The 19,998-nt window shown below is 38.3% G+C and overlaps 1 protein-coding gene across 10 annotated transcripts in view; it reads right to left on the bottom strand.

Moving 5' to 3' along the window:
* Positions 1 to 19,998, bottom strand: part of Osbpl6 (oxysterol binding protein like 6) — a 186,383-nt gene that overhangs the window by 65,259 nt on the left and 101,126 nt on the right. For all 10 annotated transcript variants that reach the window (XM_063259363.1, XM_063259366.1, XM_063259367.1 and 7 more), the window contains one exon: positions 14,957 to 15,169. In XM_063259363.1, coding sequence (XP_063115433.1) covers positions 14,957 to 15,058 — 102 coding nt within the window. In that variant the 5' untranslated portion in view covers positions 15,059 to 15,169. The remainder of the gene's footprint in view (positions 1 to 14,956; positions 15,170 to 19,998) is intronic.

The following is a 19,998-nucleotide window of genomic DNA, read 5'->3' as shown; positions in this document are numbered from 1 at the left end:
ATGTGGCTACAGAATTCTGTAGATTCACTTTACATACACGTAATAAAGGCAGGCCACTGCTCTCTGAATGTTAACGCCACAGAAATCGTTTATCCACCTTACATAAGCTATTTTTATTCATAAATAATATAAAATGTTTTCAAAGAAATATATCAAAAATAATTAGAAACTTCTCAAGTATTTTGCTATCAGGATTATCTCCTAGTGATTGCTTATTCATAATAATAACAACATTGTTTCAGTGATTCTAATATGCTACAAAAGGTTGAGAATGATGAAAAGTAATATTTATTTAGTGCTTTCTGTACTCCTGTGACTATGCTTTACACAGATTCTTTGGTTATATCTCCACAACAGACTCCTGAGTAATGATTATTAAACTGATTTTATGGCCGATTAAACAGTGAAGCACAGAAAAGCTAAGAGAGGCACAGGTCAATAACTGCTGAAATAGAAATGTGAATCAAGATTTTAGTTCAGAATCCAAGCTTTTAAATATTGCCTTTTTTTTTTTGTACCAGGGATCGAACTTATCACCTCACAGTTGCAGGGCAAGTGCTTATGCCATTGAGCTAAATCCCTGGCCAATATTTCCTTTTGGAAAAATTAAAGCTAATGTTAATGAGCTAATGTTAATGTTAAAAAGAAAAATCACAGCAGTTTCTAGTAGGGAAATCCCTTAGACTAACTGGAGGTATTATATAACATCCTCCATCACAACCTGCTGTGGATACTGAGCAGCAGAAATAAGCAAAACAAAAAGGAAAAGATGATGGGCTTCTTAAATATTATACAATCTCAAGGTTAATTTCTTTGCCATCCTTGACCCACCTCAAGGTTAATTTCCAGTTTCTAATTTTCAGGGACTAAGAGTAAGTCAGCTAGCACTTGCTTTGAGGATGCAGTGGATGACACAGAGGAAAGAACCTCAAGTTTTGCAGCCATGCAGACCAGCACACCAGACCTCATTCCAGTTACAATGTGACTCGTGAATCATTAACCACTCTCAGCTCAGTATCTTCTATCTGTAAAATGGGGATCTCATTGCAAGTCAGACAGCTGTCACTTAGTGTATATACAGTGCTGCCCAGACACTGGTGTATACCAGACACTAAATAAATAGTACCTACTATCCAGTCGTCAGCACTATATGAATGAATGCCTAGGAATCTTATGTACTTTCTTTGCTACTGAAAGATACCCACAAAGCTCGGGAATAATGAATCCATACGTAGTTGGCCATCACATTACACAGTTAATCCAATAACCACAATTAGTGCCACTTGTTTCCTGGGCATGAGAATTTACTCAGAAAGCTGCCAGTGTGAATGGAGGCAGTTCCTAGATAATCCCAAGGGGGAAAGCAATGTGGATGCTGTACCCAGCTGAATGCCTCAGGTGGTGATATGCATGGACCTGCCTGTGGTCCTCTTACGTCAGTAATTTCCATAAGGATGTTTGTTCTTTCCTTTGCAATAGCTAAAATATTAAAATTACCAAAGCTAAAGGGCCAGGGGTGAACAAGTAGTCACCCCACTGGTTACTCCAGAGCAAGGAATGCCTTTGCTTTCACTAAATGGTTGCAGAAATGCATTTAGTAAGTTTCCACATAAGTGAGAAATGCCTAATAGTGAGTTTCCATGTACCCTAGAAAATAGAAAATTTTAGAAATAGTAGCTAGAAAAAGTCCACACAGCACACTTGGGAAAACTAAGTCATAATGGTCTTGATTCTTCCTGCACAGGGATGGTGAGGTCATTATGAATCAATACCTCTAGCCCCCCATTCCTTTGGAAACCATTGTGAGAAGTATCAATTGGTATTATCGAGTACTCCCCTAAGAGCTGACAAGCATTAGGGACCTTGACTATGAAGTGACAAAAAGCATAGGCATACACTAACGCGTATTAATTGTACAAAAATTAATAGGATTCAGGATGACATAAATATATAGATCTATCTATTCTATTGATTGATAGACCAACTATCAATCTACCTATCTCTCCTATTATTGTTATTAAATAGAAATGGGAGCAGAAGTTACTGGTGAATTCACTCTTCACACTGTACTCTTAACACCTGATAATGAAATAGAGGTATCGGAAAAGACAACGAACAGTAAAAGCACATACTGACCGTGTTTCATTACAGCAATTACAGGCAAGTGGCAACTAATGTGGACGAATTGGCCATTTCACAAATAATGGCTCCAGAACACGCAGAGCTAGCTAAAAGGCGAGAGAATACTCCCTTGTGACTTGAAAAGAATGCTAAAATTAATCTGTAATCTTCTAGGAGGCTTTCACCATTATCCCATATCACAAAGGATTTGCAGTACAATGGTCACCAAGATGATTTTGCTAACAATATAGGCTAAAACCTCCCCTATTTGTCCTTTAACTGTTTCTAATATGTACATGCGAGGTAGAGTTAAGCTGTTTAAATCACCCTGGTAAACTCAGACCATGCAGGCTAAGATATATCTACAGGTACTGTGAATATCTGCAGAATGAAAGAATGAATAAATATTTGCTACAATGCATCCAGAGTCTTTGCTTTTACTCTGGCATAATTAAATGGCCATGAGATTAAATGCTGTTAATACGGAAGACAAAGGTGGCCCCGCTGAGGTCTTAGCACCTCAAGATGGCTTTAGGAACTTGCTCCAAGTTTTGCACGTGGCCTTCACATTTATTTAACTTTCAATCGTAAACTTATAGTTAGGGTTTATAATCAATCGTATCATTAAAAGTTTTATAATATTTATTATATCCCAAATACAATTTTTAAAGTTACACATACAACTCATAAAAATGACTACAAACATTCATTGTAGAAATTGAAGAAAAATAAAAATAAGACCTTAAAAACACTCTGCATAAGCAACAAACTCTTTTAATATATTAGTATGTAGTGTTTTTTAGCTTTAAAAAATGCACACACACACTCAATTCTTAAAAAAAAATTCTAATCATACTTTTTTCCACTTAGTAACCTAGTTTTTCAATTACCTATAATTTTTTCCACAAGAGCCATTCTTCAAAAACACTTTAGCAGTTTTGAAATATTTTACTGCACAGCTGTAACAGAGCTTATGAAAATACTTGTTAGACTTTTTCTATTGTTTTACTACTATAAAAACATTGATAAGCAGTTGTGCACAGAAATACATATATATTTGATCGTTTCCTTAGAATACATATTATTTAGAAGCTCCATTACTGATCTTATAATAGGACATAAAAGACTTTAGATACATATTCCTAAACCTCCCTCCAAAAAAGTAAAACCAGTTAACGTGTTTCATAGAAATACAAGAACTGTTCATGTCTCCAAAACTGCACCAATCCTATTACACCTTTTACAAAATCTTAATTGGGATTTGAGGCAAAGTGCCTGGCACTTGAAATATAAAATGTGTAGTCTGTAGGGGTTTTCTTTTACTTGTGTATGTGTACTTTACATTCTGTCAAGATTTACAGTGAATTCTGGCTGAGGGAGGTAAAAGCCTCCATTTGAAAACCAAATAAAGCAGTTTTGCAGATCTGTGGTCTTTTGATGTTCCTATGGTCCCAATGAAACTCCTACCAGTCTATCCTAAGAGTGATGATTTCCGAACCCCAGTGAATCACAGTCTCCTGGGAACACTTCCGTAATGACAGATTTCTGGGCCTACTGTCCTGCCAATGACAGGCCTCTGTGATTCATTAACAGATTACAGTGTGGCTCCCTCCATTTGGTGTTATGCCTGAGCATCTATCAGGCGGTGTTAATCTTGGAACCAACAGATGAGTCTGCTGCTGTAAAAAAATGTTACCTAAAATGAGGAATTGTGGGGTTAGGGAGAACCTAAAGTGAAAATGGGTAAGGGCAGCCTAGAGAGCCAAAGGGCTTAGCTAGCACAGCAGGGGAAGAGCAAACAGACCCAGAAAGGGACTCCTGACTCACTGATGGGTAATGAGTATCTGAGTGCCAGGTGGCAAACTTCTTTCCAGTGGTCTGTTTCGGCACATTTGATAGGCACTGAGCAAACACAAAACAGCAGGCAACAGGGACCTCTAAGTGGTGGGGCAGCAAACATACTGTTAGTGCAGTTCCTTTAACAGAAAAGCTTAGTAACAGTTGTAAGCAAATGATCAAGGTTCGCATTCCGAAGGAAATACATGTAGTAAAAATGCAGAAAATTCAGAAAAGCACAGATAACATAAAATTACCACAATGAGCACTCTACGATAACTCTGAAAATTTTTGACCTGTGTATCACTTGGTTTGTAGTTTCCCAGGCCAATGAGGATGTGAGAAATCACTATTTTGCTAGGGTAAAAATGAGGAGGTGATACATAACTCGGAAGTGAGCAGCAGAACACAGAAGGCCTGCTTTTGGATATTCATTTTGACAAGTTTTATAATTGATCAAATCAGCGAGGGCCTCCCAAACAGGACTCCAGGGAGTAAGCCCTGGCGTGGGTGCTCATCAGCGATGGGCAAGATATTTCTCCAATTTTTGCAATGTCTTGGCTCTCCAAAAAAGGTGATAATAGTGACAACTTTCTCCATGGAGAATTTAAGAAATATCAGATGTTACAGGTATTGCTCTATTGACTTGTTTAGGAACTTTCCTAATATTTAAGACTTTTCAGACTACTCACCTTGTAAAATGCACATAAATCACAAAATTTTCCCATCGACATTGGTCCTACAAAATTAATTCCAGGGACAGGTGGAATTTCAAAAAGGCTAAAGTGAAATTGGGAGCAATTTAAGAATTTAAAAATGCTTAGCGTCAAGAGATTTTTTTCTCAGCTGGGCACAGTGGAATATACTGGTAATCCCAGGACTCTGGGTGGCTGAGGCAGAAGGACTGAGAGTTCAAGACAGTCTGGGAACCTGCTGGATGTTTAGGGACCCTGTGTCAAAAATTAAAAGGGCTGAAATGTATCTCAGGGCAAATGCCCTGTGTTTGGTCCCCCAAACTGAGTGAAGACCTTCTGCAGATTTTCAGAGGAGGTAAGTATTTCTCTCTGACTTTACAGGAATGCTCTGAGCAACCTCAAACCTGAGTTAAGAGTTTAGGTTACATGGTTCCACATTTGATAACACTTGGAGGTGAATTAATTGGACATTAGGTATCACATTAGGAATGCTTGAATTGTTTTCTCTGAGAATCAGAACATTTTTACTTGAGATAACATTATTTTCTTTTCATAACTCAGAGGTGAAAAAGGGTTCAAATTCTGAATATAGAGACCTCACATTTTGAAATAGCATTTTGGCTGTTTCACTTAACAAAGCTATTTGAAGAAGATGCTCCAGGGTCTGAGTCAGAAAAGAGATATTTCAGTTCAGTTCACCTCCACGCTGGGAGATGTATTTAATCAGCCCGTGTGTCCAAGAGAAAACTTGTTATAAAAACCTTGCACAGGAAGTGCAGATATTAGTAAGGAATATTCTTACTTGCTCATTTTTCTAGGAACTGTTTCCCTTACAATGAAAGTTTCACAGACAGCAGAGGCTGCTGTTTCCAGCCCAGGTGCTCACGTCACCAGCTGGTTACCCCAGCACACAGTCCCCCTCCAGCAGCGGGGATGGCCGCCACATGTCACCGGTGGGCAGTAACTGAGCAGGTTACTGTTGGATTTGAAGTGAACTGTTCTTGATCAAATCTTCCATAATTGTTAAAGATTAACCATGATACTGAATATAGGCTTTATAAAACCTAGAAAGATGATATATTAACAGCCTCTTACGACTTATATATACTTTTGGCTTTAAAATATTCTTTGTTTCATGATATCTGAGCTTTGGCAAAATATAAATCAATATAAAGAATGGTTGGCATTTTTTTTCCTCTGATTTTTTGTGAAACAAAAAGACTGATTCACTCAAGTAACAAGATCCAGTGGAACTAGAATAATTCATTCATGATAGCTATATCACCTGGAAATTATACTTTTTTTATCCATAGAGTCTTAGAGCCATAAAATCTGGTTTTCTGATATGTTTTGACACTTTTTATAGAAATTATAACTGGATCAAAGTAGGGCCTTGTTTTTAAAGATGCAGATTCTTGGGCCTGAAATTCTCTTTACAAGGTTATCTTAGAAATGTATATTTAAAAAAATTCTCTAAAATATATAAGTATAGAAACAATGATTAAAAATAAGCGCCAAAATAAAATGCAGTCAGTGGGTCACAAACATAACAACCCTATCACGTACCATCATGATAAAATATGTAAGTATTCTCATCGGCTGGGAAATGACACTTCTGGTTTTGAAATAATGAGATTCACTCACTAACCATTCTTAACAACTGTGCAGAATTCTTGAGCTTTTTGTTTGTTTGTTTTGCAATGAATTGTTCTATTTTAATTCTAAGCAAAATGTATCCAAAGGTACAATAACTAATTAAAAATAAATGTAAGCATCATCCTTCTCATTAGGATCATTTAAATGTATTTTTGCTTTTTATATTTGGTAGTGATTGTTTAGCTAACGTTACTTAGATTAATGTGTACCAATAATTGAACAACATTCTCAATAGGCTTTAATGTCAGAAAAAAAAATCTACCAAGTCATTAATGTCATTTCATCAGTTATATATATGTTTTTTTATTTTAGAGAAGTATACAAAGGTGATGAATAGAAGAATTTTGCAGGGGCTGGAGATTTAGCTCAGCGGCATAAGCGCCTGCCTTGCAAGCAGGCAGTTGTGAGTTCGATCCCTGGTACTGATTAAAAAAAGAAGAAGAAGAAGAGTTTTGCATATGAAATGTATCACTGCAAGAGTAGGTTTTCCCTTCTAGACGCTGTTGACATTTTGAATCAGATAGCTCCCAGTTGTTCTGGGCTACCTCGAGTGTGGGATTTTCAGTGGCAATGCTGGCACCCTTTAGATGCCTCTAGGATCTTTTCTCCATCTCTGACAATCAAAGCTGCTTCTAGACATTGCCAAATGTCCTCTGGGAAGTAAAATCTCCACCACAGCCTCCAGGAATTCCACTCTGCCACCTTCTGAGAATCCCTGTTCCAGGAGAAGGAAGCTAAAGTGCAAATTGAACAGGGATAAAAAGAATCACATAAAACTTGTAAAGTGCAAGGAATATAGCTCAGTGGCACAGTGCCTGCCTAGTGAGCGTACGGCTGTGAGTTCAATTCCTGGTACCAAAAACCAAACCAAACCAAACCAAAACAAAACCTTTTGCTAAGTATTAAAGTTTTGTCTTGCATTTTTAAAGCAGATAATGGTAAGCACCAAATTATTATGGTATTTAGTTTCCACTGGGTACATTAAAATCATTGTTTCCCATAAATTACCAATATTGTCAGTGTGACACACTGAAACTACGTCAAAACAACAGCTAATTAAAGTGATGTAGCAAAGTACATAAATTTTAAGTAGTACTTTAGGAGATATTCAAAGAAAAAAATTGAGATTAAGTCTTTCTATGTAGTCAAGTCAGCCCGGAACTCCATAGCCCAGGTTAGCCTAGAATTGGAAACCTTCCTGTCTCAGCCTTCATTGTGCTGAGATAGCTTATAGGTATGTGCCACCATGCCTAGCTCTCAAGCAAAAGTGTTCTGATGATTACTGCTGTAAGTCATAGCAAAGTACCACGACGTCTCCACAGAATATATTAATGATCTGGTATTTCCTTCCTTGTGGGGTTAAAGTCATATAACCTTGACATAGTAACCTTAAACATCACCATATACATACTTTTTAAGTGTTTTTATTCTAAAGAAAAACATCCCCAAATTTCAAAACAACATAATTAGAGGATAACAAAGAGTTAATACATGGTATATTGTTATCTTTAAATTAGTTACTCAGAGTACAAGATATCTGCATTTCATTGTCCAAACAATATTAGCGCAAAACTTTCTTTTCAATGAACTAAGAGAAATTAGTAGTATAACTATGTTAACTATCATATATATATATATATATTCACATACATATATTATTTCTTTCAGCTTCTCACACTAGAGAGACAATACAATGTTTACACATTAGTCTGATTTCACTTATGAGTATGGTCTCTAATTGTATCCATTTACTATAAAAGTCCCAAGCTTATCCTTCTTTATGGTTGAGTAGTACTCCACTTTATAAAAATACCACATCTTTTTTATTCATTCTTCAGTTGATAGGCATTTATGTTGTTTCCAAGATCTGGCTATTACAAATTGTGCTGTTATAAATACACATGCACATACATCGTGGTGGTATGACGGTTTTAATTCTTCTGGGAGGATACCCAGAAGGGAAATAGCTGGGTCAAAGGAAACCTCCAATCCTAGTCTTTTGAGGGATATCCACACTGATTTCCACAGTGACTGCACCAGTGTACACTCCCACCAATAGTGAAGAACGGTTCTTTTTCCCACCAGCATTTGCTATTGGTTGATTTCTTTTTTTTTTTTTTTTTTTGTCTTTTTCATTTTTATCGGTACCGGGGATCGAACTCACGACCGCCTGCTTGCAAGGCAGGTGCTTATGCCACTGACCTAAATCCCCAGCCCCTATTGGTTGATTTCTTGATAACAGCCATTCTTTCCCGGGTGAAGTGGAATCTCACTGTTGTTTTAATTTGCATTCCTATAACAACCAATGATGTTGAACATTTTTTTCAAATATTTATTTGCTGTTTGTACTTCATTTGAGAAGTTGTATTCATCTCAAATGCCCATTTTTGGACTGGGCTTTAAGTTTAGGAGGTCCAATTTTTCAGTTCTTTCTATGTTCTCAATAGTAATCCTTTATCTGAGGAATAGCTGGAAAATATTGTTTCCCACATTGTGAGTTGTCTCTTGACTCTGTTGGTAGTTTCTTTTTCTGTGAAAAAGCTTTTTAATAATGAGATCTCAGCTGTTGAGTCCTTGTGATAGTTCCTGTGTGATGGGGGTTTTATTCACAAAGTCTTTACCTACACTGTCTTCAAGAGTTTTACCTGCTCTATCTTCCAGTAGATTTAATGTTTCTGTTTTTAAAATTAAATCTTTGATCTATTCTGAATTTAGTTTACTACATGTTGAAATATATGAGCCCAGTTTTAATCTTTGGCAGAGCCAGTTTTTCCAGCACCATTTATTAAAGAGGCTATGTTTCTTTGAGTAACTGTTTTTGGCATCTTTGTCAAACATAAAGTGGCTTAGTGTGTCTGCAGTTGTTTCTACATCTTCTAATCTGTTCACTGATCTTCAGGTCTGGTTTTTTTTTTTTTCCAGTACCATGCTGTTTTTATCATAGCAGCCTTATGGCATAATTTCATGTCAAGGATTGTGATTGCTCCTGTCTTGCCTTTGTTGCCCAGAATTGCCTATTTTTTTTAGGTCTCTTCTGGTTCCAGATGAATTGTAGGATCCTTTTCTTTAATTCTATGAGATATGCTGCAGAAATTCTGATGGAATTGTATTAAACTTGTATAATAGCTTTGGAAGTATGTCCATTTTCAGTTATTGGTTCTTCCTACCCAAAAGCAAAAGTTCCATTTTGTAATATACTCTTTAATCTCCTTATATAGAGTATTGTTTTTCAGCGTAGAGGTCTTTTACATCCTTCATTAGATTGATTCTTACATATTTCATTTCTTTTGGATACTGTTATGGTTTCTGTCTGGATGGTCCCCCAAAGTCATATGTCATGGGGGCAGGCTTCTATAATTTGTGATTGATTCATGGTGCAATGCTGGGTGAGCACTACGTACTCCCTAGGGTGGGTAGCTTTCATATAATGTGAAGGACAGAAAGAGTCTTCTTTCTGTGTTCTTCTGTTTTGCTCTTGTTGCTTGTTCTGTCTTCTGCTGTCATGAACTTTGTTCCTCTGTCGTGCTACCCTGTGTTGGAGCAAGCTGACTATGGACTCAAACCTCTACAAACTGTGAGCTAAATAAACCTTTCCTTCCTCAATTTTGGGTGTTGGGTATTTTTTCTCAGCAATGAGAGAAAAGTAACCAAGACAGATGCTACTGTGGAAGATACTGTTTCCCTAATTTATGCCTCAGAGAGTTTGTTGTTCATGTACAGGAAGGCTAATGATTTTTGAGTATTGACTTTATATCCAGCTATGCTACTGTATGTGCTTATTAAATCTACCAGTTTTCAGGTATATATTCTGATCTCCTGTCTCTATCCTATTCCACTACTTCCCGTCTTATGTTAAGAGTAGGAGAGAAAAGATTTTTATTCTTATTCCTCACTAGGTTCATTATCTGGGACCCCTAAAACAAAAGACAGTGTACCATGAGAGAAGTCTACAAATTTAAAGTTTTAAAAAATACACAGCCCTCAGTAATGAAGACCCAAAGAAGACCCCATGTATGTTAATGCTATGCTTCATAAAGAGTAGACAGTCATAAAAAAATATGACTGGAACAAAGCGTGTCATCTAGTAGTATTAAATGGGAGGACATTTAGCTAGGTCTGTTTGTCAGCTGCTTCTTGACATATCTGTCCCATTGAGGACAAAGATGTTCCTCTCCTGCAGCACAGGAAGGGAATCTCTGGAATTACAGCCCTAGAACCTGTCTCAGAGGGAGCTCACAGAATTCTCTGCTTCTGCTGTTTCCTCAAATTCCAAGATGCCGTATTTTGAATGGAGTATGTTGAACACTACCAGAAGACATAAAGAAAATTTAAATTTGTCATAATATGATTCTGATTTATCACAGATGCAACTACTCCTAAGGAACACTAATAGAAATGGTGAGATATACATAAACCAAATTGGACAGACTTGTTTTCAAGGGAACACTTAGACTGCTCTGTAAAGAATCACCTGCATGTCAGTGAGGGTAGAAGCAGGGAGAACAGGCAGATAATGATGGTAATAGAGCGGGTCGGGTCTGGAGGAGGTGGTTAGAAATGGCCAGAATCCAGGTGCATCCTGGAGGTAAAACTGCCGGGCTTTGCTAATGGTACAGAAACAGGGTGTGAGAAGGGAGAAAAACACAGGATGACTCTCAGGTTTCTGGACATACCAAATGGAAAGACAGATCTGTCACTTACTGAGAGAAAAACCAGGAAGGAGCAGCTTGAAGGAGAAACAGTTCAATTTTGGACGCACTAAGTTTGAGATGCATTCTTAGCATCCATGTGGAGATCTCCTTGGGTAAGTTAAATATTACCACGAAAGCATCCTTATCGACATTCGGGATCATGGATCACAAGTTCCAGAGCTCTCAGGAGTCAGGCCATCAACATATATAAGTACTAAACTCAGTAAAAAGGGAGGACTGTGGTATATCAGAAAGTACCAGCTAAACTGCAATCTACTACTGAGTCTATAGTGTTTCCATTAATTTATTAATATACATGGCCAAGAGACTTTGTTTAGTATTTCTATAATTTACCTGACAGAACTCTCTTTTCCTATATTTCATATATTATATATATAATATATATATTAGCTTATGAGTCATAGTTGATCATACACACACAGAGGCAATTTTGTAGAAGTCCTAAGATCTCATATTGGACTTCAGTGAAACATAAATGGAACAATTACTAAGACTTCTAACTTCTTTAACACTAAGTGGACTCCTGACCCCATGACTGCTGAAGAAACACTTGATGAAATCACAAGGGCACCGGGGCACTTTGTGTCTAACCTTTCTCCCTCCTTCATCTGTCATCTGACATAACTTAGTGACAGGATAGACAGTCAACTGCTACTCTGCGCAGATGTTCTTTGTTTTATTTATCCATGAGAAAGGGACAGGAGAGAGGTCAAATAAATCTGGATGGAATGTTAATTTTATAATATGAGATAGATTAATATGTTGCAGGTTTTAAAAGTATTCTCTAGGCTACCTTAAAACGCTATAGGTCCAAAGTTTGTCTCTGAATAATCAGGTTACACAGTCTGTTTAAGAGAGCTCCTGATACAATTGAGATCAGAACATAACAAGATCAGGGTACAAAAATGTCAGTGTCTTAAAAGTTCAGAGAAGGGAGAGGCTAATGCGGGTTTGGGTGGCCAGGGGAAAGTGTCATGTGAGTTGCACTTTGATGCACAGGAAGGCGTTGGGTGGGGAGGAGGGCGGTAGGATTTCCATGTGGAAAAGACAAGGCAGAGATGGAGGCAGGGCAGGCTTAGCACCCGTGAGCAGACTGTGGGCACAGGGGGGAGGAAATGGGATACCAGGCTGGACCAGATGATGGTGGTTGCTGGGTGCCATGCAAGGAAGTCTGGCTTTAATCACGTGGGTAATAGAGTCTTTGAAGATTTTCAAGAAGCAATCTGCCATATTCAGGACTTGTGATGGGGAGGTCATAAGGGAGGCAGGCGCCTGGGCAGGAGCCTGGGCAGAGGTAATGAGAATCTGGGCTGGGAGCTAAAGGGAGGAATAGAAGAAAATGATATTACGGAGGAAGAAATGACCAATAAGACTTAATATATGGAATATGGGAGAAGCAAACGTGAAAGGCATGGCATAGAGGCCAACTCTGAGAAAATGGTTATCTTAGAGCAAACTCATTTTTCTGGCTTTTTTCTTTTTCTTGAGATTGGGTTTCACTATGCAGTCAGGCTGGCCTTTAAATCACTTTTTAGCTCAGGTGGGGGCCTCGCACTTACAACCATCCTCCTACCTCAGCCTCCCAAGTGAGCAAACTGATTTATACACATAGATTTAAGGCAGATGGTGGTACACCTGAAATAATGTTCAGTCAGTTCATCAGTGGTTTGGGATTAGGGTTTGGGAAGCACAGGCAAAAAATGTACATCAAGAAACACCACTGAATTCATAGCTGTATGCTAGATCCTTTATCTACATGATTAATTTAGGACAGGAACAGAGTTGGACTTTGGCACCATCTGCATAGTTGCTGGTCACATCAGGAGAATGGAGAGAACACAATGACAAATTACTAAACTTTGTTTATGTCTATGAAAATAGTTACCATACAAAAATAGATGCATGCAAAAAGCACTGCCTCATTATATGTCACATCAAGATCACTCAAAATTTCTGGTTCTATAAATTCATTCTTAGTGTTTGGCAGAGAACGGACAAAGAAAGAAAAACAGAACCGTAATTGCTTTTTTCACTCATTTTTCCCTGGAGAGAGACGGACAGATACAAAACAAGAAGCAGGAAGGAACCAGAAGAGAAAATATTTGGGAGAGTTTCCACCTGCCAAAATAAGTAAGAATGAAAGGAAATATTATCCTTAATAAATGGCAGCATTTCTCAGTGTCTCTGGTCTGGAATTCATGACCAATATTCATACATGCGGTTTCATTCCTATCATGAAACTTTCCATCCACAAGCCAGTCAGGAGTCACACATTTCCTCTTCGTGCTCCCTCTGGCAGTCCAGGCTTTCTGCTGTCTCTGTTGTTTTGTACGCCAGCCCCGGAGCTCAGGTGCAACAGGCAGATAACGCGTGACAGATGTTTCTACAGCAGTCATCAGTCTTTCTAATTTGCCACAAGTCTCCAGGGCAAGCTGGGTCATTCCCTTCCTTTACCCCAGCAGCAGCCAGGAAGGTCATGCTGCTAAAAACATCTCTCACTTTTAATGTGAAGGGCAAGAGAAAAATGGAGAAACCCGAGAGAGACAGAGATAGTGAAAGGCAGAGACAAAGAGGGATTGGGAGACAGAGAGCAGGAGCTGAACAAGTGCAAACTGAATTTGCTAACTTAGCATCTCAGTGAGCAGTAGTGATTTAATACACAACTGTTTTCATTCATGGTTCTCTTTCTTTGGCTCCACAGATGCAGTTAGTATATTAACTGTGTGCAATCACATTTAACAGCGTATCTGCTTATCACACTTCACTTAACGATATATCTCCTTCTAAGGAACAGAGAGTATGGGTGCTTTCCTTGAAGAACCCAAAGACACCAGTGCAAAAAATTCCCCAGATCCTGCAGTGGAAATATTTGCCTGAGGATCTGTGAAAGCTATACATATAAGAATCCTTGGTTCTTACAGATTCCCCCAGCATTTTTTGCTAGAAACGGGAAGGGGAAGTATCAGGGGAGAGAGATTGGGGCATGCCCAGCAGTGCCTTTTCCACTATCTAGAAGAATGAATTCACAGCTGAACTGGGTGGCTCAAGACCCACATCTGCGATGGACTACTAAAAATTGATGCATATACTTCTAGAAGTTAGGCAATGTGCTCTGAACACATAAAATGGTAGTGGGGACAGAAAGAAATGAAGGGATCCTGCAAGAATGTTCACAAATCGAGAGTTGCTCAAATGAAAGTTTTCATAAAAACTGGTAAGTTTCCAGTTACACAATCAAAATTCTATCATAAAGCGATATTATAATGGAAAGTAGTTATTTTTAGATTTGTGTCAGCTTCACTGTTTGACAATGGAGATCTTTCATGTGATCAACCTTCACACAAGCCAGACAGAAAAGCATCACTAAGATAGTAACGATGTAACTGTAAACAAAAATAACTTACAGGATTGGCTCAAATGGCAGAACAAGCAATGACAATTCATACCTCTGTAGACTTTAAAACTGTTGAGTTCTCACTGCTTTAAAATTCTCTGATTTTACAATTACTCTGTAACCTAATTCCTGCCATGGAACCAAACACAGAATTTAGGGCTGGGTCAATCAGTGCGAGCCCTTGAGAAAGAAGCGCTTTGCAGGTTTATAGATCCTTTTTCACCTCCACAAATGCACAGAGGAAAAGCAGAGTTCCTGATGTCAGATTCACTCCATGTAGAGACAATGAGATCACTCAAGAAGACCCTTAGACACCCTGCCCCCATTCTGTGGTCCACATTCTATAAAAAGGGTCCTAAGTGACAGAAGATCAAAAGGAGGCGTTTCATGAACCATCAAAGACATCTACAGAAAACACTGAGTTTTCCTAAGGAATATAAAGAAATTTACAACAAAATTTCATAATTAATTAGCAATTACATCCTCTCCTCATGTACAGTATTTACATAAGACAATAAATGTACTGTATCTCCTTCTCTTACCTGCCTACTGTCCCTCTGGGAGGATGTTGAAGAGGAGGCACTTCTATGGGTTGGAGTGGATGTTTTATGAGCAGGGGATATGCCTTTCTCGTCTGAACTCATTGCTGCAGTTAAGAGTCTAGTTGTGTGCACCTGAGATCATCACAATCATCCCAAATTCACAAAGATGTCACTGATTTTTCAGCTTCATTCCATTTCATGATTCAGGTTTGCCTAGAAAAGAGCAGACAAATATCCAGTGTGATCAAAAAGCTAAAAGCAAAACTTAAGTGTCACATGATTTTTATATAAACTTTTTTCCCAATAGATTAATTATCTCAGGTATTTTGTTACAGAGGCAGAAATCTCGTAAGTATCCACAGTTATTGGTGTCTCAAAAAATTTAAAAGCATTATATTTAAGGTAAATACTAATTTGTGTTAGTGAGAAGAGGAATTCTGGTAAAACAGGACTTTCAGAAGTAAGATAAAAATGTTAGTTTCTAACAAAAGTCTGTTAACAAGGAAAGAAAACACAATCTAAAAATCACATTGTTTTAAGGCAAATTAGTTTTATAAATATTCTGGACTCTAAAAATTATACAAGTAAAGGAATTTCTTTCCCAGTAATTGCAATCCCCCCTTCCCAAAGGAATATGTTATGTTTAAATCTAGCACAACAGACAGTTACAAAATGACTGATGTACATATTATGTGCAGCTCATGAGCCAGAATCTGTGAAAGATCAAAGAATACACAAGCTGTAGTTTGAATGCTGAATATCCCCCAAAGGTGCATATGTTAAAAGGTTTGGTCTTCAAGGTGGGTAAAACCCATAGGACGTGGGGTTTTATGTGAAGTCCTTGGGTGACTAGGAGTGTACTCTTTAAAAAGAGACTGTGGAACCCTGACCTGTTAATTCTTTTTCTTTTGTTTCTTGGCCATAAGGTGAGCAGTCTGCTCATTTTGCACCCCACACCATGGCATCTGACACCTCTACCAAAGTTTTAAAAGCAATGAACCTGCCCTGTCATGAACTGGAACCCCTAAAACTATGAGCCAAAATAAACCTTTTCTTTTTATAGGTTAATTCACTCAAGTATTTTGTTACAGGGATGGGAAGATGAATAACAATCTATCCACAGTATTTTAATCTGCACAGCTATTTCATGGCTACATATGACTTCAGCACTTAATAAGCTTGCAAGTTCCTATGGACTGAAATCAGAGCTGATGGTCAATGTGATTGGTGATAAGTATGATTAAAGCATTATATGTCTAAAGTACAAGATGGTCAAAGAAAGCCAAAGGCTTATTCCACAGGGCCTTATGTTGGTTGAATGATATGAAAGTATGCCCTAAAATTCATGTTTTAGAAACTTAACCCCCAATACAAAATTATTGAGAATTGAGGCCTAAAGAGGGGTCCATAGACCATGAAGGCTGTTCTCCCATGAATGGATTTAACATTATTACAAAGGGTTTTGAGAAGAGTTCTCTCTCTTCTGCTCTTCTACCTTGAGGACATAGCATTCCTCCTGTGACCATTAATCCTGACATGTCGACTTCACTGAATTAAGAAATGCTCAGCAGACTAGTAAAGCACATTCCTGTAAGTGTCTAGATAGAACGTGGAGCTACCTATTCTTCTCTGGCATTGTTCCCCTGTTCTGCTTACTGGGTGGCATAAACTGAGCAGTTTTGCCATACCCATGACTCTCCATCATGATGTTTCTGCTTGGGTACCAGCTAACCATAGACTGAATTCCTTGGAATTATAAGCCAAATTAACTTTTCTTCCTGGAAGTTGTGAGTGTTGGGTATTGTGTCTAGCAATGGGAACTAATATAAAAAGTTTGTGGAAGTCTGGAGTTATTACTGTGAATACACCTGACCACGTGGTTTAGAATGCTTCAGAAGTAGTTTGCAGGGGGAGTTTGGAAAGATTTAAAGATGTAGGCTAGAGAAGTTAGAATGTGAAAAATAGAGCTTGATAGGTGATTCCAGTCAGAGTTTGGAAGACCAGAATGTGGACAGTAACGGGGAGAGTGAAGGCCAGGCTCAGACAGATTCTGTAGGCAACAAGGACTCCACTGGCCGTTGGACTAGAGGCCATTTGTATTACATTCTGGCAGAAAATTTGCCTACATTTTGCCCATGCCCTGAGACTTCGCAAGAGAATGAAATTAAGGGGAGTGGACTAATTAATCTGGTGGAAGAAATTTCAAAGAAGGTCAACACTCTTGCTGTAGGATGGGTACTGATAGCTCTTTTAGTAAAATTTATAGGGTAATTAGGACAAAAAATAGAGCAGACGACTGAAAAATCCAAATTTTAGCCCATAAGAAACCACACGTAAAGTTGAGACCAAAAGAGGTATGCCTACTACAGAGATTAGCAACTTTTAAAAGAAACCAAATAGTTTGGAAAGAAAAAAGGAAAAATATGTCTTGAGGACAGTATGAGAATTAGAAATATTCTACCCACTACAGACTCAAGGGTTCAAAAGTGGTAACCTTTCTTTTGAGAATAGAGTCCCTGAGCATCCTGCTCAAGAACAGCTACCTAGAGAATTGTTTCTCAGGGATTCATTTCACTATGCTCAGCCACTTAAAGACTGCTGTGACCATGGCCCAAGGGGGCCTGGCCACTGCTTCCACTGACAGTACAACTTGACAGTGTCCACATAGTCTAGTTTTAGTGGCATAGAGATCGCAATAGTTGTGGGTGTGAGAGGCCATAACTCAGATTTCAAAGGAAAGCCTCGAAGTCCAAGAAAGAGGTTCCCAAAAGGGCAGTGCATGAAGTTATTGGAATGAAATGAAATGTGCAGTAGAGACCCTAGGAGGCCAGGGATGACAGGAACAAGAAATTTCTGCCAAGGAAAGTTGCAGGTCATAAATGGAATCAGTCTAATGAAGAGTCAGATGGACTGCAATTGGCTAAGTCACAAGTTAAGAGTTCTCAAGCTCTTCGGAATTTGAATTTTACCACCACATGCCCTGGATGCCAGAGACAGATCTACAGGACTTAATATTTGTCCTACTGGGCTTTGGTCTTGCTTTGGTTCATTCTTTTCTCCTTTATGGGACAAGAGTGTTTACTTGTACTATTTTACTTTGAGATTATTTAACTTGTTTTTTGTTTTTACAGAGGTCCATAGTAAACACTTTGTCTTGAGTCTCAGAAGAAACTTGGACATAAACTTTGAGAAATACTGGAACTCTTGAGACTGTTTCCAGTTATACATGGAAAAGCTGTATTACTTTGGGTGGAATTACAAACTTGCTGTTGCTTTTATTTGAAGATTAAGTATGATTTAAGGATATATGGGTGTGAAGCTGACAAGGGACAGACTGTGACTGTTCATCCTAATATGTCAATTTGACTGGATTAAGACAGATCTAGCAGATTATTAAATCATGTTCTTGTGTGTGTCTGTTGATGGGTCAAGGAGGCACGACCTTGAGTACCATTTATGGTCCCTCACTCTTTCCTCTCTGGCATAGCTCTGTTTTGATTCCTGGCTGACATGAACTGAGCAGCTTTGGCCCACCATGCCCTTCTGTCATGATGTTCCTGCCTTGGAGACAGCTGACCATGAAATAAATTCCTTGAAACTGTGAGCCAAGTTAAACCTTTCCTCCTTTAAAATTGGTTATTGTGTTCAGCCATGGGAAAGCTAATGAAAGCATCTTTCCTCTGGAGGACACAGTGTTGAAGACCCTATTCTGGAAGCACAAGACTGGGCCCTAACCTACCAGCCCTCTACTTCTGAACTTTTCAGCCTCCAGCGCAGTAAGAAATTGTTGTTCTTTAAAATCACCCAATCCCAGCTATCCTGTTATGCCAGCTCCAATGAACAAAGACATTAGCATTTTGATTTGTATTGTAAGCACTAGAAGCCATAAAAGGATACAGAATAATCATATTTGTACCCCTAGAGGTTACTTTGGCAGCCATGAGGAGAATGAAGTGGGGGAAGTAAAAAAGAGGAGACACTGCCCAGCCCACATTAGGAAGCAAGAGATTACAGATTAGAGTAGGGGCAGGAAACCTAGAGTCAAGTGCCCCCCTCCATGGCTGACATAGTGAAGGAGTGAAGGCAGGCAGTGTGGGGGACACTCCAAGATTTCTGGTATTTTAAGCAAGAAACAGTAAAGGGAAATTCAGGATTGACAGGAAAGTCATGAATATGGTTTTAGGTATGTTGAGTCTATCTTCAAATGAAGATAAATACTTGAAAAGAGCCCAGAGAAATCTATGCTGGTGACATAAATGTTTAACAGATTATCTGATTGATACAGTTAATGATCCAGTGATTTTGTGTGCAGATTGTTTTAATTCTATATGTACAAGCAAAGTAAATTTGTACAGATCTGTTGTTACATTTTTAAAATCTATAACATGATGTTAATGGATTATCTGATCTCGGATAAGTTAAACTGGGATTTAGCAGTCATTTGGTTATAGGCAATATTTGAAGGAACAATCTTGATAACCAAAAGGGAATTTTTACAAACTTGGAAAACTAGACATTTTAATGACTAAAATTTATGTTTCTTTCTTTACATTCTAATTTTCTTTCTTAAATCATCACAAGAAAGTAAAAGCTACCTACCCTCTAAACTGCAGGACTTTGTCCTGAAACAAATCCAGCCTTTGGATAAATAGAAACATAAACAGCTACGGAGCTCTTTTGTTGGCTAGCAATGAGGTTTCATTTAGTATTGGCAAAAGGCAGCAATAAGCCAACACTTGATAGATGATCATCTGATCTTTTTGTTTTGTGAAGGCAGTTTAATGAGCATGAGTAGAGCTTCTCAAGCCAAGCCCTGGTGCCAGAAAACAGAAAGCAAGAACACTACTCAGATCCTTGATCTAAAGTGTTTTGCTTTCTGGTCCAAAATGTTTTACAAGTAGATGTTGACATTTAAGCCAAAAGTATGGCAGTTTGTGATATGTTTAAGTGCCCCCAAGGGATAAGTGTGAAAACAATCCAACTCATTAAACTGTTAGCCATTTGGAAGTAAATTCAGTTTAGCTACGTTTCTTTTCCTTTTT

Source organism: Cavia porcellus, unplaced genomic scaffold (assembly GCF_034190915.1).
Source record: "Cavia porcellus strain 051 isolate PalLab524CR breed Dunkin Hartley unplaced genomic scaffold, mCavPor4.1 scaffold_12, whole genome shotgun sequence".
Lineage (NCBI taxonomy): Eukaryota > Metazoa > Chordata > Mammalia > Rodentia > Caviidae > Cavia > Cavia porcellus.
The sequence above is the reverse complement of the archived record's forward strand: the minus strand, read 5'-3'. Positions and strand labels throughout refer to the sequence as shown.